We start from the raw sequence: 23,243 nt of genomic DNA, 5'->3' as shown, positions 1-23,243 counted from the left end.
CCGCCGCCCTCCAGCTAATGGCTAGCGTTTTATTTCTCAATTTATTCATACAGATGCTTTTTAAATTATTTTTAATGAATGCATATGTTTTTGTTATGCGTAGTGTACAAACATGCACAGATTTTAGTTTTTTAATTTTTGTTTTAATTTCGTGTACATTATGGGATAATAAACACACCACTGAGTTCATTGATGGTAATTGGAGAAATGAAGCACTTCCGGGGCGGGCTTTAATTTTGATTGACAAGTTTCCGGCACGCTCGTCGCATTCTTCCGTTCGCTCGTAGTGTAGTAACAGAACGAAAATGGCGTAGAGCGGAGGGTGCGCGGAGAAGGGGGACGGAGGGAACTCTCTCCTCCCCTGGTAGAGGAAAGAGGGCCGGGGTGTCCCGTTTGTTCTTCCCCCGGTATGTCCTCGCCCGGCGCGACCGCTCTCTCCAAAAGAAAGCCGGCATATGTTCAGCTTGTGAAAGCTAAATGTTGTCCGCGGCGGAGGAATCCCTTTTGTTTGGTCGGTGTTTACCATTATGTGCAGCAGCAGCTCGACCCACAGAGGAATTACCTGAGCATCTCTTCACACCGACGCTCACACTACGGTCAGTGCTTTCCATTTATGCCAGCCCTGCAGGCCATTCACAGCATTTCTACTGATTGAACAATTATTTTAGACGTGAGTTTTAGTATTGCAATTAATTTTGGATCCTACATTCCAACAGCTGGACGTTACACCATTTAGATTTATTTTCTGATGAATAATGTCACTACATGCTGTTTCTTTTTAACCATTTATTAATAAGTAATTTATTCAATCAAAGCACCAAACATTTAATAGCTCAGTTTTTATTGTAAATATTTGCTTTTTAAAGTATGTAAGCATTACTTTTTTTTTTTTTAGGAGGGGTGATGTTTTAAGATGTCACAATTGGTTCTAGGAATGTTTCTTTTTTAAAGCCTTTTATAGCCCTCATGTTGTCATCATTTAGCATATACCTAGATTGAAAAAAATAGACATGTTGTGAATTTTAATTTTAGGACGGGTGTCATCAAACATGTGAAACCAGCTGAAGGCCAGACCGGCTGAACATCTTCCTTCAGACCAGCCCAGGCACCACCAATGCATCGCTTCCACGGCTGCCCAGATCAGTGGAGGGAAAGCGTCCCTGCGTAGATGACCTCTTTTTTTGGTCGTGTGTGACGTGGACGGCCTCCTGCCCAGCACGCTGTCCTCCACAGCTTCCCCCCGTGTCCTGGCCTGTTTCTGCATCGTGTCCATCAGCCGGGACGTCTACAAACAGCGTGAGCTTGTGTGACCTCCATCGGACACTCGTGGGTACATCTACACATCGCCAAAAAATGATTTCTTTGTTACCAAATTTTAATTTTGGTGTTTGCATTCAGACCTGGCTTATATTCTTAGTGTTTAGCACATAAACATTGTCACCAATGCTTCTTGGCTAATTAAAAAAAAGTTTCATGTGCTCTGTACTTGGGTCAGAGCAGTGTGATAATGAACAAACTCCACTCATTTCCTTAGATGAAAGTAAAGACACAAGATACTGTAGCAAAGATCAAGGCTGTGATTACATTAGACGCATAGAGTTTGTTTCTGTCGTTTTGTGCACTACCTCATCATCATCAGTCCAACACGTGTGAAAGGGAGCCTGATCAGCACAAGTAAATCAGTAGTTGTCAAGTGCCACAGCAGTTTCACATACAGTATGTACTGGTATGTATATCCTTCCTGAAATAAATTATCTTTAGTGCATTGACGTTAAACTACTCTCCTTTCACCTGTTCTAGACCAAAGTGACACGAAATGATTTTTCACAAATTGCAGGTAGAGACAAAGTGAACAAGATTCTCTTACAAATTCTCTTCCAAAGTATTTCAATTTACTTTGTTCGTCCAGTTTTCTTTCCTGAGTTTTCTCTTCATTTGGTCGTTTGTCTCACTTCCTGTAAAAATCTTTTTTCTGAATGTACTTACATGCATTTTTTATACAGAGCAGGTGAAGCAAAAAAAGGCACCGTAAGTGCCAGACAATTGAATCTAAACCCTTAAAGGTGAGGTAGAAAATCGGAAACACACTTGTTTAGCTAGTCTGGTCCACGCCTCACCTGTCCTTGGTGTTCCATCAAAATCGGTGTAAGTTTGGTGTGATTAGAGGAAAAAGTCAAATAAAATGTCTTGTACAATCTCAAAGTGGTAATAAAATAATTCATGAATCTTCATCTATGATCTGAATACACTTGTATTCAGATCATAGATGGTTCTTGCCTTCTTTTTCCCAATCCCTTCACAAATGTGTAATTAGGTACTTAAACTATGACGATAATACCTATGTCTGCCGGCCCTGAGAAGATCACAACACATCCATTCAGAGAGGCATCTCTGGTGTCTTCAGTTGGATTATTTTTAGCCATATTTGAACAACAATTTTCTGTGAATTCACATTTAACTATGATTGAGATTGTAGTCTGTCATGGCATCACATTCTTCACCAAAATGAGATCAATGTTTAAAAAAAAACAAAATACACAACACTTGCATCTCTATAATGGATGGACAGATCAAAAGTTAACAGAAAACATTAACAAGTTCTGAAATATTCCCAAGAACAAAATCCGTTTACAGACAGACATAGCATTACCTCATTAAAATATATTTGGAAGAATTTAAAACATAAAAAAAGAAAATTGACACTAATTTATCTGGTTCTGCGCCACAATCTAATGGATACTCTTCCACTACGTTGTAGTGAAGTCCATCCTGTAGTTTTTTGGCGATCATGCTAATGAAGTCAAAATTAAAAAATCTCCTTTGAGATGATAAAAACAATCTGTCTTCATCAGGGATTTTGCTTCGTCTCTACCTGCTTGTTCTCAAATAGCAGCTTGAATCTTTTATTCAAGTGAATAAAAGATTCAGATTCTTGTCCAACCCTGAAAGAAACCCTGGTTTCATTTGTTGAGCTTTTGAGTTCAAGTTTTTAACCTGACTTATAGCGGGATTTGTGCAATATTTGATCTTAACTGTCATGTTGTTGACCAAACTGTATATTGTATAAACAAGTGACAAGTTGTTTGAAAACAACAAAATCACCAATGTCTTCCATTAAGATATGTATAGACTCATGTGCATTAGCTTATTTAGAGAGACTGTGGTGCCAACATTATTATAGTAGCCATGCATGATCAGTAGTGATGCTTGCTTCATGAAAAATAGTGAAATTGATTTCTAGACTAAGCCGGAGCTCAAAACTTTGGGGAGCATTTTGGTGAAATTAAACCAGACTTAGATGCAGTTTTCCCGATCAATACTTGATCTATTTTTTTGTGTTCTTGGATTTTGAATCGGATGCATGATTAAAAATTCAAGTATGACACAGAGTATGCAGTTGATTTAGTATCAATTTTGTAAGGGTATATGCAGTACTGTCAATGTAAGGCAGTGTTTTGATGCGGCTTTAGGATTAAAAAGAATAGATTCAGGATATCCTAACATGCATTCCTTCACACCTAAGGGTCAAAAGATTCAGATTTTTATGCAACAGTGACAGAAATCTTTTTGAGAATATTAACAGTACAATATTTTCCGCACTATAAGGCGCACTGGACTATAAGGCGCACCTTCAATAAATGGTCTATCTTAAAGCCTTTTCATATATATATAAGGCGTACTGGATTAAAAGGCGCATCTGATTATAAGGTGCACCTTCACTTAATGGTATATTTAAAACTTTTTTTCATATAGAAAACGCACCAGATAAGGCCCACTGTCGGTTTTTGAGAAAATTATAGGCTTTTAGGTGCGCCTTATAGTATGGAAAATACTGTAGTCTTTAAATCTGACCCTCAGATACAACTGCTTGGGATCTGACGTAGCATTTTAGTCCTAGAATTAAGAAGTCACATGACATTGTATTGTACATAATACCTCATAGTTTTGTGATTCAGAGCTGATATATTTTAATCCATAAAATTGTATTTGATTAGAGTTTTAGAAGCAATAACCTACAATAATGCATGAGTTTAGTACCAGGGTGTGTGTTAAAAGGACTGTAATATTATGTGGAAAGGATTTACCCACGCTCTTTTATGCCTCTGTAGCTATCTTTTAGTCACTTTCTTGGGGAGTTGTACTAAGTTGTACATCAAGGTTTCCTGCAGAATTATTTACACGAGGACTGTAGCATAATGATATCGCACTCGCAAACAAATACTTTTTTTTGCAAACTAATTTCCTTGCCTTGTATTTGAACACCCAGATGATAATCTAAAAGCAGTCTGTCCACCAGAGATGCTTTAACTTTCAGTTCTTGTAGCATTTTTGAATCGAAGCCCACATTTTCTTTCAGAAATATAGACTTCCAGGAACTCTGTGGCTGCAAAAGCTTCACTGAACTAACTTGACACTTGTTTGAAAAGCACTTTCTCTCTACACTTGCAACGTCATCATCACCATTCTGTCTTGAATTCTGTGTTCTAATGCTCTTTGTGGGGATTTATTAATCACAATTTGTACGCAAGTAGGCGTCTAGCCACACGACAATATTGATTTAAAAAATATGCATGACTTAATTAACAAATGATTTGTATTGCATGCAATAATCCGACTTTGTAATGTGAACGACTGTAATTAGGCTAATGAAATGTTGATATCAGATGTTCTGTGACGATTTGACACAACAGGTGTGTTTTTACAAACCCGAACAGCACCAAAAAAAAAAAAAGACGTGTAAGAGATTATTTTACGGTTTGAAGTGTTTCTGTTCTCACTCTGTTGTGCCAAACATGACCGTGGCAGCACAGCCACAGTGCAGCTGAAAAAAAAAGTTTGTTCCCATGAAAAAAAGAAATGTTTTAAATAACATTAATGACTTTACTTTGTTGATCAAATTTTCTGCTGAGGAGATGGACTGTGTAGAAACTATGCATTCCAGAGGGAGGACATTGGCATGCTTGTTATGTGTGAGCCTCTTGTCTGGTTTTGTATTTGCAAAAAAAAAAAAATCAGAAATTCAGCAATAAAATACAGCATGGTGCCAATTGGATGGCTGTGTTGGTGTTTACTTCCAGTGTGAGTGCTGTGATGGAATGAATGACAATAATAATGATTAGAAGGAATGTCCATTTCTTTACGTTAAAGGATTGGATCCTGGACATTTCTTTCATCTGAATCAGTCCACTCTCTGTACTTCAATTTAAATCCAGAAGTACCTTTTTACTGCACCAGTTATGTATAGACTGATCCAAACTATAAAAAGACAGCATTGCTGTCATTTAAAAAATATTTAATTAACACACAAACATGAAGAAACTAGACAAACTTGAAAAGGACATTGTGGAACTCGTGATCCTTATCCTGGCAGGTTACAAATTCATGTTTGCCAGTCTGATCTTAAGGCGTGACATCCGATCCTGATGCTCCTCAAACTGCTTTTTCACCTGCAGTGAAAAGAGATGGATTTATTTTTTTCCAGTAAAACGCATTGATGCCCTTCCTTCACTTTTTTTAACATATAGAAATCCAAAATTAAAAATATGAAAAATTGACTCGTAATTCAAAATTTTTAAACGTATTAGTCATATAACAATGGTTCAATCAAGCTAAATAAAATACTGCTATATATGCAATAGCAATGTGCCACAGGTGTCAGAGCAGACAACACCTGACGTTTGTCTCACCTCTGAGATGCTGTCTTTCAAGGATTTCACATCAAACTTGAGCGTCGATGCATCGACCATGGAGCTGCTGTTGAGGATGTAACTACACAAACATTTAAATAAATAAAAAAGTACAAGAGATGAGAAGGTTGAGGACAAGCAGCCTAAAATATTTCCATTACAAAACAATGAAATAGCTGATTATGTATTGTCTAAAAAAAGCATGAGAATCAGGCTGTGTTTTATCTCTCAGGCACTTGTTTGCTAAAGCCTCTCCAGATGGCGGTAAACCCAAACAAGGAGTCAATATGTTCTGTGTGCTTGAGCAGGCAGCGGAGCTTACCAACTGATGTCGGCTTTGCTGAGGAGAAATATGGAGCGAACGGCGCCTAAACGAGCCGGGGCTGAGTGAATAACTCTCCCCACTGACGACTGGCAGCCGCGGCAGTTTAGGAGACTGTAGATGCTGAATGGAAGCAAAGGCAGATTAATAGGACCCAGACCGATACAAGAACCTGTTTAATGCCTTGATCAAATGTGCATCAAATAAAAGACCATTTATTCTTTTTATCTAATTGTCAATTCTGATGTTATTGGAAGTTTTTCTGTCCACAAAATATTCTGTAGATTGAGTGAAATTGATTTGCAGCATCTTTCTGAACAACTGAAGAAGATGGGGACTTATTTTAAAATGGAAGTTTACAAAACAAAGAAGTACATTTTATTTAGCAAGACAGTAGTCTTCAGGGGGCTTGAGTTTTTAAAATTAATTACTTTAAAAAAAAAACATTTCCATCCATAGAGATGAAATCCTCACTAAGCATTAGCGATGCTTAGAGGTACCATTGGATGAGATCAAGGAACTTTTAATCCCCTCATAATTAGATCATGACTAGAAAATTTCAAACAGGTATCTTGGGAATTCTGGAGATTTAGATTTTGCCTAAAAGCTGTACTGAATCATGTTTTATGCTTGTCTTTCATTCATGTTTTGTAGGAGAATGCTGTTTTAAAGAAAAGCTTTAGAAATGTCTTGCAGGCTCATAAACATCACAGGTGTGGTGAGGCACGGATGAGTCACTCTTTGACTTAATTATTCCTTTAATCCCAAGTAAATCCTTAGACTTCTCCTCAATAATTCAGTTTTATGTTGTCTAACGAGGCAGTGCTTTTAAAAATTGTATCCAGTTGAATGAACACTTATTTGCAGTCATCCAGATGCCAATACATACATCATTTTTTCACCCACCAATCAGACATTTCCCCTTTTTGTCTTCTCTCCATTGCGTCATTCACAGCAACGTCATCAGTTACTCCTGAAAGGAGTCAAGCAGCAAACTGTTAACATCAGTGTACAGTATATAGCAAAAACAAATGAAATTACATTTCAGAAGACAAAGGGATACAGAGTTCAACAACAAAAAATACTTTACATTTTAGCAAAATAAAAACAGCAAGACTAACAATAAATCTTTCAATAGAATCTGCTTGGGGCAGTTTGTCTCATGAAAACTAAAATTTGTACTTTGGTTCTTTACTTTTAATTACCTCGATTTAGTGGATAAAAATGATGAATGCCATAGATTTCTCATGTTGGCACAATATTTCATTCAATCAGTAATGAACATGTCCCCATCAGTAGTTATTACTGTGGTAATCCCCCTCGTGATGACGTCATACTGTGCGACGGTGGCCAACTTTTCATTCAGATCTGCAGCTGAGTCGGTTCAGTTCACACACCGATCCCACTAAGTTTACATGATAACACGTTGTCCTCCAGACATAATTCTAATTCATTAGCACCAACGGCCCAAGTTTTATGTAACTATAAAATACTGTTTATGTACGAGTAGATAGGATAAACAACAAATACAATCAAAAACAACATACATTTGGTAAATGCTTCCACTTGTAAACTTGTCCTCAGTAAACGCAGAATGCAGTGAGTTAAACATGCAGTATCTGTTTTGAAGGAGCGATGACATGAACTTACTTAGACACATGATAGAATCCATGTATTTAATTTCTCCACAGATGTCAAAAGAGTCCCCCAAGACAACGTAGCATTTTTGACAGTGAAGAGTCATTCGAAGTTTGTGTTTGGCCCCTTTGTGGGGGCCAAACACAAACTTGGACATCTTTGTGGCGTCAGTACATCGAATTAAGACGCTTCCGTCAAATTCCATATTAGCTAGAGCCCGGATAGTTCGAGCCGTCCCGCCTATGTGTTTGAATTTAGCAGAGATCGGAAGTGGAAACTTCTTCTTCTGTTCGATGAGCTGTAGCTTTAACATAATACTGCCCCCATGTGGTAAAATTGTAGAAATGTTCCTACTTATGTTAAAAATACAGTACAGTATATTTAAAACGCTGTTGCAGCAAAAAAAAAAATCTAATCATACTAAAAGTCAGATTTCGTATTAAATTTTCAATTAAAGATTTTTTTTTCATATTTTACTCGGAAAGGATGCGGAAAAATAATCTTCGCCCTGATTGGTTACAAGGGACATCCGGTCATATAGTAGCCAATCAAACGACGAGCCAAACTGTGTTTTGAATCGCAGTGGTTTCAACCGTCTGGCGCCGCCGTCTCGTTTAAGAGAATCGACACGCGAGAGGGATTACTCTTATTTAACGAAACGGAATAAACTATCACAACAACATGGATTTAGACTCCATGAAATATGCAGAGTTGCGAGTCCTCGCTAAGGAGCTTGGACTTAAAGCGAACATGAAGGTAATGGAATTAAACTTCCTAAAAAAAACCACTATTTGACGCTGAACTATCTTTCTGATGCTAACTTAAAAGGACAGGTTAAGGCTATGCTAACCAATGCTAACATTTTAAAGTGTATAATACAAATCAACGCAAATGCATTGTATGTGTTTGTAACTGCATGAAATAAAAACCACTATTGACTAACGATTTCTGCTCGAAAATAGACCGATAAACTCCTGAAAGCAATCAAGAAGCACTATCAAGAGAAGCCTGAGAATAACCGAGCGGAGGTAAAATAATTTTGGTCACTGATAGTTTTTGTATTTTGTGTTGATATATGTTGTGTTCATAATGGCTCATCGTTCCCAGGAACAAGCTGAGGACGTCACTGATGTGCAAGAAGACCCAAAAGAGACCCAGAATGATGCTCAGGAACACGAAGCCGCCCCCTGTACGTTTGTGAACACACGTCGAGGAAGGGGAAACGGCACCAAGAGAAAGATTGCTGATGTTGCACCAGCGACTGAATGTGATTCCAAGACACATCCAACTGCTGCAGAGGTATAACTCATCACTGCAGACTTAAAGTGATTACCTTCTTTCATTAATGATGATTATTCAAATGTGGTTAATTTAAGGAGGACAACAGAGTGGCTGTGACTGGTACACCCTCTGGTGCTAAGGGTGCTAAAAAGAGAAGAGTGTCCTCGACCAAGGATTCAGAGAACAGTGAAACTGAGGCATCTGGTCCTGAGCAGCAGCAGCAGCAGCCCTTTGACATCAAGGATGAAGCCCTGGTGCCTAATAAAGGTCAGTGATGTGGTTTTATGGAAGAGGACACACTACTATATACTCTTTCTTTTATGTTATGAGTAACAGCCTTTTTCTGTGTTGGGGTTTTCTCTCCTCTGAAGTTCTTGTCATTAATCCAAGTTCATAATGTTATGCTGATCCTTTTTTGTTAATTTAATATGTGTCCAGAAAAAGCCCCAAAAGCAGGTAAAATCCCTCGTTACCAAAGGCTGCCACAGAAGAATAAGCCGTTGTTGAAGCCTGTTACTCCTAGTAAGTACTTCTCCTGGTCAAATGGTTTTCCCTTTACAAAACTCAAATTAATTTTTGCATTTGTATTTATTTTAGACTTCAAAAAACTCCACGAGGCACAATTCAACAAGATGGAGTCGATAGACACTTATATCCAGCGGAAGACCAAACAGCTGGAGACTTACAAAAGTTCTGTTAAAGAACTTAAGGTACCCAAAATAACGATGTTATGGCTACATTACTGTGATAATTGAAATAGTTTCCCTAAAGGTCTATAGGAAAGCTTTAGTGAAATAATTTAAATCATATATTCTCCAATGTACCTTGTTTTTTAATATGTTCCATTTTATTTTTAGCAACTTTCAGACAAAATTAAACTTAAGCAAGCTGAGGGCAAAACTCAAGAGGTGAGCATCACTAACTGTTGATCATCTCAGCTACACTACAGCTGCAGCAAACTGATCACTCAACATGTATTTATATATCCACAGAAAATGAATCGTGCTTCCATGTTCAGCCCTGTTCCGGCAAACAAGAGAACAGCAGAGGACAAACGCAGAAACACTTTGCTCTCAGCCAGTAAAGCTCCCCAGGATAATAAAGCTGCTGGAAAGGAAGACGCAAAGTTCAGACCATCTGTTCTTTCTACTCGTAGAATCAATGTTCGGTGAGTTGCTTTTCTATTCATTAACGTAAGTCAGGGCAGAAATACGTTTCGATAACCAAACGCAGTTGACTTTAACAGGGGCAGGAAAAAGTTAACCAACCATTAGGTGATGAGTTTGTGTAAGAGAGGCAGCTCCTTTGTGTGTAAAGGAGCCAGTTGTGGTGATTTACACCTCCTGTTGTCCTACCCCGGATCATTTTGACCACTCATTAATTCTACTCTGACTCAAGTTTTACTTCTTCCAGGCTATTGTTGCTTAGTAATTTACTTAGATTAGTTTTTAAAAAAAAAGTGTTTGCATGCAGGTTTTCAGAAGCCAGTCGTGATAATGAATGCAAGAAGTCCATGGTGAGGACACCAGCTCGCATGTCCTCCTACGTGACCTCGAGCACGCCAAAAAAAACAGCCGCTGATGGAGGAAAGCCGAACAATGTCAGGACCTCAACGTTCTCTGCCACAAAAACACCAGGTACTTTTTTTTTTATCCTTAGAATGATATCTCAAATAGACATTTGAAACATGTAGAATAAGTTTTCTCTTATGAACTTCATAGGAACGTTCGTTTTCACCGGCAACACAAGTACTTCAACAACCCCGGGAACACAAACCAAGTCTAAATTTGACCTGAAGGCGAGTCTCTCGCGTCCCCTCTCCTACAAGCCTCACGCAGGTACAAACACACTTCTTAAACCTCACTGCTACACTGAGACACACCATCGGTAGTTTGATGATGCTGAGGTGGTTGTTATTGATTTTACAGGTAAACTGAAGCCGTTTGGAGAGACCACAGAAAATCCAGCAGGCAACAAGTCACTTAACTCAACCATATCACATCAGAAAAACTACAAACAGCACCAAGTCCAGACGAGGTACGTCTCGGTTGAATTTGCACTCTTGCTAGATTCATTCAACAAATCAGTCTCTTATAGATGTTTCCATTTACTATTTTAGGGAGGACAGGAGGACAAAGCAAACAGAAAACCGGAAGCAGAAGAAGGAAAACATGTTGGGAGCAAGAAGAGGCCTTGTCATGATGTGAAAATGTGTTACGTTTGTATCGCATCATGTTCTTTTGTAAATATTGTCTTGTTTGCAGTCAAACGGTTTGTGTTATTTTCGCCTGGTAGCAAAGCAGCGCATTTTTTTCTGTCGTTCAAACACACCATGGACAGATTTTAGATTGACTTCTTATAAATGTTGCATTTGTCTATTCACATGTAGAGAATTGATGTCGTGTTATTCTGCATTTTAAACATGCATTTGTGCTTAAAAAATACATTTTCGTAAAATTTGATGTTTTAACTAGACTGATAAAGGCATCAGTTGAGAGATTTCTGTCTGTATTCTCCATTTTTCAAATTAAACTGCTACTGCTGTTTTCCAAAATACTGCTGTACATGTGTTTCAACATTTGTGTGCGATCTGTCCAACAAATTCAGAATTTAAGTGAGACATGTTTTTATTAACAAATATATGGGTGGTTCATACATTTTGGAAGAAATATTTCATAGAGGATTTGGATAAACTTTGAATTTGATGTGGAACATGCAGAATCTTGTGTCATGTCAGAAATTATCAGTTGTCATTAACTATGACAGATGACGAATTGCTGACAGTCCATAGAGTACAGACGTTCAAGAACTGGAATCCAAATGAACAATATTTTAAAAGAAGTGTTACCAGTATTAATGATCAGGATGCACAATATCTACCACAAAAAACTGGTTGTTTCAGTGTTATGCAGCAATTCCACAGCAGTTCATGTGCATCTGAAACTTAATGGTTCTTGTACATCTCGTAGGCAAACTCCTCAGTGTGTGCGTAATCTTTGGAAACACCGATGAAATCAATCTCCAGCTGGAAATGCCCATCAGCTTGATCTCCTAAGCTGAATCCAACATTGGTCACCTGTAAATACAAAGAAATGTTGCAAAAGAAAACAATAATAGTTTAACATTTTCATCGTTAAATATTTAAGTGTGATGTTGCAACAGTGATGGCTTTATTTTGCTTATAATTTAGTGCTGTGTCTAACTTTTCCTCACTCTACCTTGTCCAGCCGTAGAGGATGTTGCCGATCCTGTATTCTCCCACAATATGTGAGGAAAAACTTGGAAAAAGGTATCTGTAAAGGAAAACAAACCATTAGGCAGCTATACCTTAACACTTTACAGCACAACTTTATTGATATTATAATTGAAGTATTTCAATACTCTTACGATGACATCCTGCCAGTAGGGTCCTCCCCTGGTGTGCAGGAAATAACAGTACAAGTCATCTTTCTGCAGAGAGTAGTACATCTTTGTTCCTATATGGACCATCCAAGGGCGGCCGTCACCACGCACACGCAAATGTAGGCTGTTGAAACTTGTCCAATCGTAGAAAATTTTTTTATTAAATGCACGCTAGAAGACAAAAAGAGAAAAAAGGAATCTGCTAAATTCAGCTTGTGCATCGTCAACTTGTAAATAAATAGGCAACATTCCACAGAAGTTTTTATTCCTGCTACATATACATTTAGTTGTTGAAAAACACAAAACAATTTGTTCCTAAATGTTTCAGTAGTCATTTATGAGCAGTACAGTTGCGTAATAGTTTTAAACCTTGAATTCTATACCACCAATGGTATGATAAAGTCAAAATGGAGAGCCAAGAACCCCTCCCCACAAATAAATTTAAAATGCCAAATAAAAGAATATAGATATACCAGCTATTGTGAAAGCATATGAGTCTATAAACTCACCAGTTGTGGCTGTGAACGTAAGCTGCAGTAGCCGCTGTAGCGAGTTTCTCCATCTTGTGGAGGACTGCTGTTCAGCCTGCCATGCAGAAGACAGGTAGAACCGTTTCTACCAAGCTTCAAATGAGCTTCACTTTGGCCTCCTATCTCACGATCCGAGGACACCACCCACTGTTTCAGAGATTCTGGACCTCTGAACTCCCATACCACTCTGTTCTGCTCAAATGCATGTTCTTGCAACGATTTGCCTTTTGGACCGATCGTCAAGATGTCAAAAAACTCCTTTTTCAGGAGTGTAAAATTCCTCTTTATTCCCTCCACACCCTTTGCGAAGTTAAAGTTAATATACTCCCATGGATATTTGTTTTCAGGGGGGGTGCCAGGTCGTCTGTATTTCAAAGCTCTTCTGGGTGCAGCGAAAGGAACGATGGAGGTGGGGAGCAGCTGCTGGTGGTGGTGGTGGTGGACAGACCTCAGCAACTTCCTTGAGGTGAGACTTGTGATCATTGCCAGGGACATTTCAGCTGCTTCACTGCTGATGCATGAGAAGGAAATTATTTCACTGGGTTATAAGGTGGAAAAGAATCATGAAATCTCTTGAATTTAAAGAGTCTATTCTATTCTATTTCTATTATTTACACACCACAATGATACTGAATTGGCTGTCTATGATGAGGTCACTGGTCCTGATGACAGGTGCGTCACCTTTAATTGCACATTTGTGAACAGATCGAATGTATTTAACATTTTCACATAGTTGCGACGATAAAAATAAATCTCCCTACGTCCCATTTGGTTTACAAATTGATAATTAATTGCTAAAAAAAACCTACTCAAGTATTCGACCGAGAGTATTCTCGATCAAGTATTCTCTTGATCGAGATATGTAGTGTATGGTAGGGAAAAAAAGCTGTTAGTCTGGACTACAAAAATGGCACTTGTGCGCTTAAGAGTTAACAAGAATGCAAATTGTGGTCACAACACATTTGAAAAATACTGAAAAATGTGTTTAGGGAAAATTAAAATTAATACATTATAAATGGTTAACATCACCCGAAGCTACAACGAACGAACGAAGAGAAATGAGTAGGATGGACATTTAACCTACCTCTGTCCTTGCTCAGATTATATACTTGATAGGGTTATTTTAATGAACTATATTATATTCTGTAATGAATTAAAACAACACGCTAAACTACTCCAAGCTACAGTCATGTAAAAACCCAAGCTTATCCGACACACACATGACCTAAAACTCAAAGATGGCATTTGTGATGCGTTCAGTGGTCGGACGAAAACAACATGGAGTGGCAGAACATATACTGTACAACGGATATTCATCGTGGATGTTTAAAATTTCCATGAAACGTGAATGCAGCACATGTGCATCAAAATTTTTTGTCCTGACTGATTTACTCATTCATAAATGGTTCCGCTCAATATTAATTATCGTTATCCTCGCAGACTTCTACAACGTCATTTACAAACTATATTTTTTATCTATATTAATAATTGATATAATAAATCCAATCATAAATTGGAATTTTATTTCACTTATAGAGATATAACATTAAATAGTAACTGTGGTCGCTGTTTACGCGCATGCTCAGTACTGCCTTTGTGTGATTGACTGCAGAGCCAACAAGCTAGCTAGCAGCAACGATTAGCCTCCTACATTTAGACGACACAGAGGTAGCTAACAGGTTAGCTGTGTAGCTAATCATGGTGAATGTAAAGAAACGGAAAGGTCGGGTCGTGATCGACTCTGACTCCGAAGACAGTGCAAGCGACGATAATTTAGATCAGGTAGGTGCGCATTTTTATTTCGCTTCAGGTGGTCGCTCATTAAGTTGGCAATAGTTTGGCGTGAAGCCTAACGTATGCTATCTTATTGCGCTATGTTTGGCCTCCCTTGAACAAGTCGAGATTGGGGTCTGTGTTATTTACAATCCGTGTTCTTTCTCCCAGTAAACACGTCGTCTCTTGAGTCAAAGTGTGCGGGGTTATCTGTCGCTGGACGGAGTCAAGGTCGACAAAAGTGTTTGCGGTTATTTAGATGACATTTCCTCGTAACACACAAGCTAAGTTTTGCTAACGTTGAGGGTACATTCCGAGAGATGTAACTTAGTCGTTAGCAATCAGACTGTTTTAGTTTGAGACCCAACTGCGGCGCCAAAGGCCTGCTGTTGGTTGCAGTTACTGAATGCATGACTATGGTTGTGGGATTTGATTTCAGAACAAACCACAACGGCACAAGTAGCTGTAACACTAGAGGGGTGAGACTTGATTTAGCCAGAAGAACCTTATCTCCTGGGTGACGTCATGGGCGCGGAGCCGAAGTTCTATTTTGGTGTTGTTGTCAAACAAGCGTTGGCAACACGTCGGAAACGCTCCCGTGTTTAACATGCTTCGTGCAAGTCAAAACCACATTTTCATGTGAAACACTTTCTCAAGCACACATTCTAAACACACAAGCAGCGAATTTTATCCTCATGCAATCCAGAAGCTCTTGTTTATGTTCGGTTGCTCAACTCGTCAGTGTGTTTTTGTGATCGTGGAGGTGTTTGGTTGTGACTTGAACTGATGTGTTGAACAGGTGTGGAAGTCAACCATCTCCATAGAAGGTCATGATCAAATATGAGTCTTTGCTTATTCTCTGGGATTTAAAGCCTGGGAGGATTAGCACAGGGCATGGATAGTGGGAATGAGATCATGTCTATAACTTTGTGAAAGGAGCTTCTTCTGAACTGTGGTCATACTCGGCGCAGTAGATCCGATGGTCAGTTTCATCCACAGGAACTTGTTGAAGGTTAGGATGCGTCCTCTGCATCTCCCATTGAAGGCTTTCCAGGCATACCAACTGTGAAGGGAACCAGATTTATGCCCCAGAACTCACTGTAGGGATAACAACTCATTTAATTTGGGAATGGCTTGAGATCCCCCAGGAGGACCAGGAATATGTTGCTCTAAAATGGGACCTTTGGAACGCCCTACTTACTTTCTGACTGTACCTTCTTCCAAACACAATGTGTTTTGATTCTTCACCTCCTTGTTAATTGACGTTGACTGCTGGAAAAAAAAAAGTGTTTGCTCCCACCCATGCAGTTTGTCAGTAATATTTTAAATCTGTCGTCTGGTAAATTCCTGTTTTTTGGAAGTGTTGCTTGCACAACACCTTTTGAAAGCATCTTTAAAGATTTGTTTCTCGTCATTCCATGCAGTCTTGATTTTCTTGCACCTGTATTTAGAGATGTCCCCACCGGATAGGTTAATCCCTGAATGTACTTCATTTGCCACTTTTGCATCATTGTGATTTTTCTGGGTGCGCTTTCTGAATTACATCACCGTGATCTATTTTCCAGGAGCTTTTGTCTTTGGCAAAGAGGAAGAGAGTCGATTCAGGTGAACAAGAAGAGCCAGTTAGCAAACCTGCAGCTTCTACAGACTCTGAAACATCTGATAGTGATGATGAGGTATGGCATGTTTGAGTTTTTCCTCACAATTTTACATTTGGAAAATTATAAGATATCAAAATACATTTTTAAAATGTCAGGTTCAGTTTTATGTTTTTATTAAACACTACAATATTCATCAGAAATACTTTCTCGTTAACAGAATGACTTTCTTTTGTCAGCTGCTCTTATTTCATATAACTGACTGAACTGTTAACCCCTTTTGTCCAGTGGACTGTGGGTGGCACCAAAGGCAAAAAGAAGGTTAAGCAGGGTAAAGGCTCTGACAAGAAGAACACCACAAAGAAGAAGGTTCATAAAGCAACGGCGTCTGGCAGCTCTGATGGCGACAGTTCAGCAGAGAGTTCTGCACCGGAGGAGGGTATGTGTTCAGTGTGTGTGAGAGGAAAATATGCTCTACAAGGGGAGGTTGATGAGGTTGGAGCATAAAGTAGGAGTCACCTCACAAAAACCAAAAAAATGTAACTAACTTTTTATGTAATTTTTTTCAACATCACACCCAGATGTATTAACCATCACTCAGTATGTCACCTGCAGAAGGTCAAAATAGATTAATGTCAACACACAATGAGCCACAATAACGGGTCATTGGGCTAATACCAGTCAAACCTATGTCAGAAATGATTTGTGTGCTTAAATAGTTTGCCGCCACCTTATGAAGAACTCTGGAATGCCCTGCTAGTACAGGTAGTGAAATGTCTGTCATCTGGTTTGGGGAGATGAAACGCATCACCAGGTCCATCGGGTGCTTGAGATTAGGTGACTGACTCACTCATCCTCTTTCATCCCATAGATTGCACAACATGACATCAAAGTCGTTTGTGCTGCATCATACTGCCTGTACAACAGAACAGCATGGTTATTGAAAACCTTCAAAAAGTGGACAATATCTGCACTTGAAAAAAAATCTCTGCAAATTATAAGAATTTATTTGACCCAATTAAGTATTTTTTTAAAAATCAAGTAAAAAAATATCAAGAAATCCTCTGAATCACAAATTTTTCATTCATCATGTAGTGAGGTTGAGTGATGGTCTTTATGCTCCCTTCGTGTTCATGTTGAACATGACATTTAACTGGTGTTCAAATTTTTAAAATGTCTCACAGCCAAGTAGTGTGTCATAAATTCTAATCCTAATGATAATGAAGTGATAAAATATGGACAGACTTCATCTCGCCAGCGTTTGTTAATGCACAGATAAAAACCAAAGTCAGCTGATCGCTATTTGCAACGGTGAATTATTTTTTATTTTCAGGTGAGGTGTCTGATTCTGAGAGCAACAGTTCATCCTCCAGCTCCGACTCGGACTCCTCTGAAGATGAGGTTTTCAGGGACGGTTACGATGATGACCTGATGGGAGATGCGGAGGACAGAGCTCGACTGGAACAGATGACAGAGAAGGAGAGGGAGCAGGAGCTGTTCAACAGAATCGAGAAAAGGGAGGTGCTGAAAAGACGGTGAGTGATGTCGGCGTGAAAGGGGATTGAAAACCGAAACATAGATTAAGAAACGTTCAGGTGACAATGTGACTGTACCTGTGTGGCAATGCTGGATCTGTTTATTTTGACAGTTTTGAAATTAAGAAGAAGCTGAAGACAGCCAAAAAGAAGGAGAAGGAGGAAAAGAAAAAGAAGCAGGAGGAAGAACAAGAAAAAAGGAAGCTATCTCAGGTTCAAGACACACAAGTGGTACGTTTAGAAACTTAAAAATCTTGCATTGCTTTTGAACCTTGTATCCACATCCTTAAGTTCTGTGTGTTGTATTGTTCTCGAGGTTTATGGGCTTAGTGAACAAACAATAAATGGGGAGGTCACCTAAATGTCAAAAAGGGAAACTTATGAAGCCCTGAGGTCCCAGATTTTAAGATAAATCCTTTGTGTGTCTACCAAATCCTCCCCACTTCCAGGTCATGTCACATAACAAGGAACGACGATCCAAACGCGATGAAAAACTTGACAAGAAGTCCCAGGCCATGGAAGAACTCAAAGCTGAGCGTGAGAAGAAGAAAAACAAAACAGGTTGGTGTGACCTTTGACTCTTTGTTGTGATGGTTAATCCACTTCCAATAGCTGACGCGTCATTTCTTTTCTTTTTCGAGCAGCGGAACTTCTCGCCAAACGCCAGCCCCTGAAGACGAGTGAGGTTTACTCCGACGATGAGGAAGAAGAGGAGGAAGACGACGACAAGTCATCAGTCAAGAGCGACCGCAGCTCGCGTTCGTCTTCTTACGATGATGACGAGTGAGTCTGACTCTCCCGGGGGTTGCATTCAACTTTTTACCTAATTTCAAAGAAACATTCTGACGGCGATCCTGTCAACAGGAAAGAAGAAACTCCACCAAAGTCGCAGCCGGTTTCGCTACCAGATGAGCTCAACAGGGTGCGACTGTCCCGACACAAACTGGAGCGCTGGTGCCACATGCCCTTCTTTGCTAAAACCGTGACTGGTTGCTTTGTCAGGATAGGGATTGGGAACAGCAGCAGTAAACCAGTTTACAGGGTAAGATTGGTTGCTAGGTAACATGTCTCGTTCAGTGTTGAATATTGTGCGGAAATGTGTTTGTGTGACAGTGTTGGCAAAGATCTGGAACATTTTAGAAGTAACTTTAGTCTTATTTGGCTATTTTTCTCTCCTGCTGTTCAAAGGTTGCTGAAATTGTGGACGTAGTAGAAACGGCAAAGGTTTACCAGCTGGGGTCAACACGAACAAACAAAGGGTTACAATTACGGTAGGTTTTGGGGTTTAACAGTTTTTCTGTCATTTTAATAACTTCAAGTTTCTCACTTTGTTTGTTGACTTCATCAGAAAGATGTTTCAGAAAATCTCCCAGAAACAATACATGTTTTTTAAAAAAAACGCCCTTTTTCATCTCGTCTCTTCCTCAGGCATGGCGGCGACACGCGGGTGTTCAGGCTTGAGTTTGTATCAAATCAGGAGTTTACAGAAAGCGAGTTCATGAAGTGGAAAGAGGCGGTAAGCTTGGGCTGCTTAAGTCGTATCTTTTGCTCCTTGATGACTTGATGAAGTGTTTGCATTGATTTATTTGACTTTCTAGATGATGGTTGCTGGAATGCAAGTACCGACTCTGGACGAAATCACCAAAAAGGAGCAGACCATCAAAGAAGCAATGAATTATAAATTCAATGACAAAGACATAGAGGATGTAAGTTGGTCACTCTGGATGCTGATAAATATCTGGCTTCGTGCATTATGCAGTGGAACAGAGCATTTATTTTTTTTGTCTTTAATTGCTGCAGATTGTGAAAGAAAAGGACCGATTCCGTAAGGCTCCTCCGAATTACGCCATGAAGAAAACACAGTTACTTAAAGATAAGGTAGAGGAGAATGACTGTTTTAAACATTCTAACTATTAAATGTTAAATACCAAACCTTCCAAAATGCTACCTCTCCTTAAGTTAACAAAAAAAGTTCCCAAGTAATTCCCAAATGTATGCATGCTCATCACTTTGTGGCTAGCAACCACTTATTAATTTGGTTTTAATTGAAGGCCATGGCAGAAGAGAGCGGAGACGGTGACAAAGTGAAAGTGATCCAGGACGAGCTGAATGAACTTGAGGAGAGGGCAGAGGCACTGGACAGACAGAGGACCAAGAACATTTCTGCCATCAGGTACACAACCTGCAGATGCTTACAAATATTTACACATTTACTCTTTCTAATGAAACAGGAAGTGGTCTCTGAGATCAAGACAAGATGTTCTAATTGGGCCATTGAAGTTTTTGCAATCTTCTAGAGTGATGGATGTCATCTCTTCCCCTTCCGAAGAAGAAAATCATCAATTTTATTCACAATTACGTCCAAAACATCTCAGACATTGAAACAATACAAAGACATCAGAATAGAAATATGCCCAAGAATTGGTTGGAAATGTTTTTAACTTTTACATTCTTTGTTATCATCCAGTTACATCAATCAGAGGAACAGAAGCTGGAACATAGTTGAATCTGAAAAAGCTCTGGTGGTAAGTATTCATCTCTACGTGTAACTGTTTGACTTATTGTTCTGAATATTAAATTAATAAAGATGCGAACAGGGAGGTGCTTTAATATGCAGTAGATTTTTCTCTATATTTTTCAATGTCAAGTGTGCACAACAAGAATAAAGCATTACTGAATTTTATTTACTTTAAGGAAAGGTTCCATCTTTTCAAACTGATTGCGGGTTGGTAAAAGTCTCTAGTTGCAAACAGAATTTTATTATTACCCGCCACCATCTGGATCTGCTCCTCACTTGGGACACATTCCTCATGTGGTAGAGCTCCAATGTGCTCGAGCCTGCTGTTGTCACTTAAGACCACTGGCAGCATTGTTTGTAACGAGACAAGAAACCTTTTTCTCAAAATAAAGATAATTTTCTTGCATGACACTAAACTTTGGAGTTTCAATCCACCTCACTTGTTTGTTATTTCCTTGTTTGTTGTGTCACAGGCTGAAGGACAAAATGCCAAAAACCAACAAATGGACCCTTTCACACGAAGACAGTGCAAACCCACCATGGTGTCTAACGTAAGGTTTCATCTGTGTTTTATTATATGTCTTACTTACAATGTAATAAACCCTGTTGAAGTAGCTTCTGTCTGTGCTGCAGGCCAGAGACCCGTCGGTCCATGCCGCCATTCTCGCTCATCTGAACCAGAAGTATGGCTCCGGGTCACAACCAGATCCATCCAGTGGAGAGAAGAACAAACTGGTGAGCAGAGAGAGTACTAAAAATCCTCCCACTGTTTTCATTTGGAAAAGGTTTGGAGAGGGAACTGAAATATTTACTTCTTGCATTTTTTTTGCCAAAAACAAAGTTGTGTTTGCGATTCCGCTCCAAGTGATATGTCATACCAAAATGAAAGCATGTGCTTGTTGCTTTGCATTTTATTTTAGCTTAAAGTCATCAAGAGATGGACTGCTAAGTGCACATGTTAATTTTTTTTATATTAACTTAAAGGAATGACTGAATGCCAAAGAATAAAAGATAGTCATTCATTGAAGATATGTATTTTTATTTTTTAACCTCAGTTTGTTTTATCATAGGGTCAGTCAAACGCAAAAGATAAAGATGTCCCCAAGCCTACCACTGACCTTTCAGAGGACCTGTTTAAAGTTCATGATTTTGATGTGAAGATTGACCTGCAGGTCCCCAATGCAGGTAAGAGTCACTTTCTTAATGCCAGTTTGACTCGTTCAGCCTTGATTTCTGTTCCCGGTGTCTGACATGCAAAACGAATGTCGACAAACACATTTTATTTTCTGTTCCGCAGAGGCAAAGTCTCTGTCTGTGAGCTCCAATGCGCTGCCGGTGAAGGACGGGGCCCCCCGCAGGTCCCTCAATCTGGAAGACTACAAGAAGAGGCGGGGGCTGATCTGATGCATCCAGTCCTTCTTTCAGAATCCACATTGCATGTGTAACTGGCTGAGTAAGAGTGTGTGTGTGTGTCTGTGTGTGTCTGTGTGTGTCTGTGTTTGTGTGTTTGTGTGTGTGTGTGTGCGTGTGTGTGTGTGTGTGTGTGTGTGTGTGTGTGTGTGTGTGTGTGTGTGTGTGTGTGTGAGAGACTGACTCCCAGAGGACATGTGTTTGAATGTTGATGCAACAGACTGTTTATCCAAACACAGAGGAAATACTGATCAAGCAAAGACAACATTTTTCTGAAAGGATGTCTCGGAAGAAACTCGTCCAGATACTTGTTGTTTTGTTCGTGTTGCATAGTCACACAGAAACTCGTGTTACGAGTTGCTTTTTTAACTTTTTCCCTCCTTATTTTTGGGATATTCTGGACTCCACTTTTTATTTTTGTCTTTTATTTTAATTTTTTTCTTTTTTTTTAAGGAAGCTGCATTTGTGGATATTTTGAACAGGGACACTATCTTAGAGGACTTAGATTGTTGAGGCATCTCTATTACTGGACTGCATACCAGCAATGAATTACTGTTGTAAATTCCTTGTAAATGTAATCAGCAGTCCATCCTGAATTTTAACAGCTTTGTATTTTTTTTTATTATCACCCAAAAAGTGTAGAATTTGTTGTGTTTTGGCCCCTTGTTAACAGGTGAACAGCGCTTTTGGAGCCTGAAAATGCAAACTTTTCAGAACGGGGTCCAGAGGCACTGTTTGTATGGCAAGTTTTTACTGAAATGGAACAGGTTTAGTCTTTTGCATTTTGAAAAATTTCTACATTCACAAAGCAGTGTTTTTGAAATGATTCCCATAGTCATGGGTCTGCAACAAGAACTGAAACCCATTCCGTGGTGTTTATTTAAACAACATACTCATGCCCTGGTATGCATACTCTTTTTGGCTGTGTTTTTGGCTGTTTATCAGATCCGTGTGTTTGGGATTATTTCTCAGCTGTTCCAATGAATGAAGACTTTTCAAAAAAAGAAAACATTTTCAGCAAAGATGTCAGGCAAACAGGTTTTAAATGACCACAACCTGACTCGACCATTAGTCCAGCACTCCATGACAAATATGAAATCTTCTCATGATATTGTCAACTGGACATTTATCACTTTTTAAGTGTTTAAAAGCAACCCAATTTAAAAAACACAAATAAAAATTTTTCTATGGTAGGTCTTGTTATGAAAGTGTTATGCTTCATTTTTGTTAATCTCCTTGTTGGGATTATTTCCTTGCCCTCAACTCCCAGATTCTATGTGTTAACAATTGTGTCCATAGTCAGTTCCTGTATTGATGTGGCATGCCTTGTAAATATGCATTTTGGAGTGAGTGCGGAAAAAATAAAGAGGCACTGTTTCATAAAAACTGTGTCCAGTTGTCTATTTTCTAATCTGTCAACGCAGGTAATCTGTGTTTATAATTTTTTTTTGAAAAAATGTATTAAATTCTGTAATTTGATGCTTGAAATGTGACTTTTGAAGTTATTGGGGGGGGGTTTTCTTCATTAATGCAATGAACTTTATTTTTT

General features: G+C 39.0%; 4 protein-coding genes and 1 long non-coding RNA gene across 6 annotated transcripts; 3 read left to right on the top strand and 2 right to left on the bottom strand.

Annotated features, from left to right (window-relative positions):
- The first annotated feature begins 286 nt into the window (after window positions 1-286).
- Window positions 287-5,053, top strand: LOC137611088 (uncharacterized). The gene is made up of 2 exons (XR_011038585.1): window positions 287-596; window positions 1,033-5,053. It is a non-coding gene; the product is annotated as an uncharacterized lncRNA (long non-coding RNA).
- Window positions 5,054-5,278: 225 nt separating this feature from the next.
- On the bottom strand, window positions 5,279-7,885 carry oip5 (opa interacting protein 5). The gene is made up of 5 exons (XM_068339093.1): window positions 7,660-7,885; window positions 6,916-6,982; window positions 6,010-6,132; window positions 5,688-5,769; window positions 5,279-5,447 (listed from the first exon to the last, which is right to left on the bottom strand). The coding sequence occupies exons 1-5, from the start codon at window positions 7,850-7,852 to the stop codon at window positions 5,373-5,375; spliced, it is 540 nt and encodes a 179-aa protein (XP_068195194.1). The 5' UTR covers window positions 7,853-7,885; the 3' UTR covers window positions 5,279-5,372.
- Window positions 7,886-8,235: 350 nt separating this feature from the next.
- Window positions 8,236-11,461, top strand: nusap1 (nucleolar and spindle associated protein 1). The gene is made up of 12 exons (XM_068339092.1): window positions 8,236-8,403; window positions 8,610-8,675; window positions 8,755-8,946; window positions 9,024-9,195; window positions 9,367-9,450; window positions 9,526-9,638; window positions 9,786-9,836; window positions 9,921-10,096; window positions 10,402-10,565; window positions 10,650-10,766; window positions 10,857-10,965; window positions 11,048-11,461. The coding sequence occupies exons 1-12, from the start codon at window positions 8,329-8,331 to the stop codon at window positions 11,133-11,135; spliced, it is 1,407 nt and encodes a 468-aa protein (XP_068195193.1). The 5' UTR covers window positions 8,236-8,328; the 3' UTR covers window positions 11,136-11,461.
- Window positions 11,462-11,552: 91 nt separating this feature from the next.
- ndufaf1 (NADH:ubiquinone oxidoreductase complex assembly factor 1) lies at window positions 11,553-14,112 on the bottom strand. Of its 2 annotated transcripts, none has more exons than XM_068339274.1 (5): window positions 13,945-14,112; window positions 12,840-13,371; window positions 12,316-12,501; window positions 12,147-12,221; window positions 11,553-12,004 (listed from the first exon to the last, which is right to left on the bottom strand). In XM_068339274.1, exons 2-5 carry the CDS (start codon window positions 13,353-13,355, stop codon window positions 11,873-11,875), a joined length of 909 nt encoding a protein of 302 aa, XP_068195375.1. In that variant the 5' UTR covers window positions 13,356-13,371; window positions 13,945-14,112; the 3' UTR covers window positions 11,553-11,872. The 2 variants fall into 2 exon arrangements, with proteins under 2 accessions (XP_068195375.1, XP_068195374.1); XM_068339273.1 differs by having other exon boundaries at window positions 12,840-13,368.
- Window positions 14,113-14,473: 361 nt separating this feature from the next.
- On the top strand, window positions 14,474-23,137 carry rtf1 (RTF1 homolog, Paf1/RNA polymerase II complex component). Its single transcript, XM_068338701.1, has 18 exons — window positions 14,474-14,642; window positions 16,199-16,309; window positions 16,520-16,670; window positions 17,565-17,766; window positions 17,880-17,997; window positions 18,216-18,327; window positions 18,411-18,549; window positions 18,631-18,808; window positions 18,955-19,037; window positions 19,195-19,282; window positions 19,365-19,472; window positions 19,567-19,644; window positions 19,818-19,939; window positions 20,234-20,291; window positions 20,758-20,835; window positions 20,918-21,019; window positions 21,355-21,469; window positions 21,582-23,137. The coding sequence occupies exons 1-18, from the start codon at window positions 14,559-14,561 to the stop codon at window positions 21,686-21,688; spliced, it is 2,034 nt and encodes a 677-aa protein (XP_068194802.1). The 5' UTR covers window positions 14,474-14,558; the 3' UTR covers window positions 21,689-23,137.
- Window positions 23,138-23,243: the final 106 nt, after the last annotated feature.

Source organism: Antennarius striatus, chromosome 17, assembly GCF_040054535.1.
Source record: "Antennarius striatus isolate MH-2024 chromosome 17, ASM4005453v1, whole genome shotgun sequence".
Lineage (NCBI taxonomy): Eukaryota > Metazoa > Chordata > Actinopteri > Lophiiformes > Antennariidae > Antennarius > Antennarius striatus.
The sequence above is the reverse complement of the archived record's forward strand: the minus strand, read 5'-3'. Positions and strand labels throughout refer to the sequence as shown.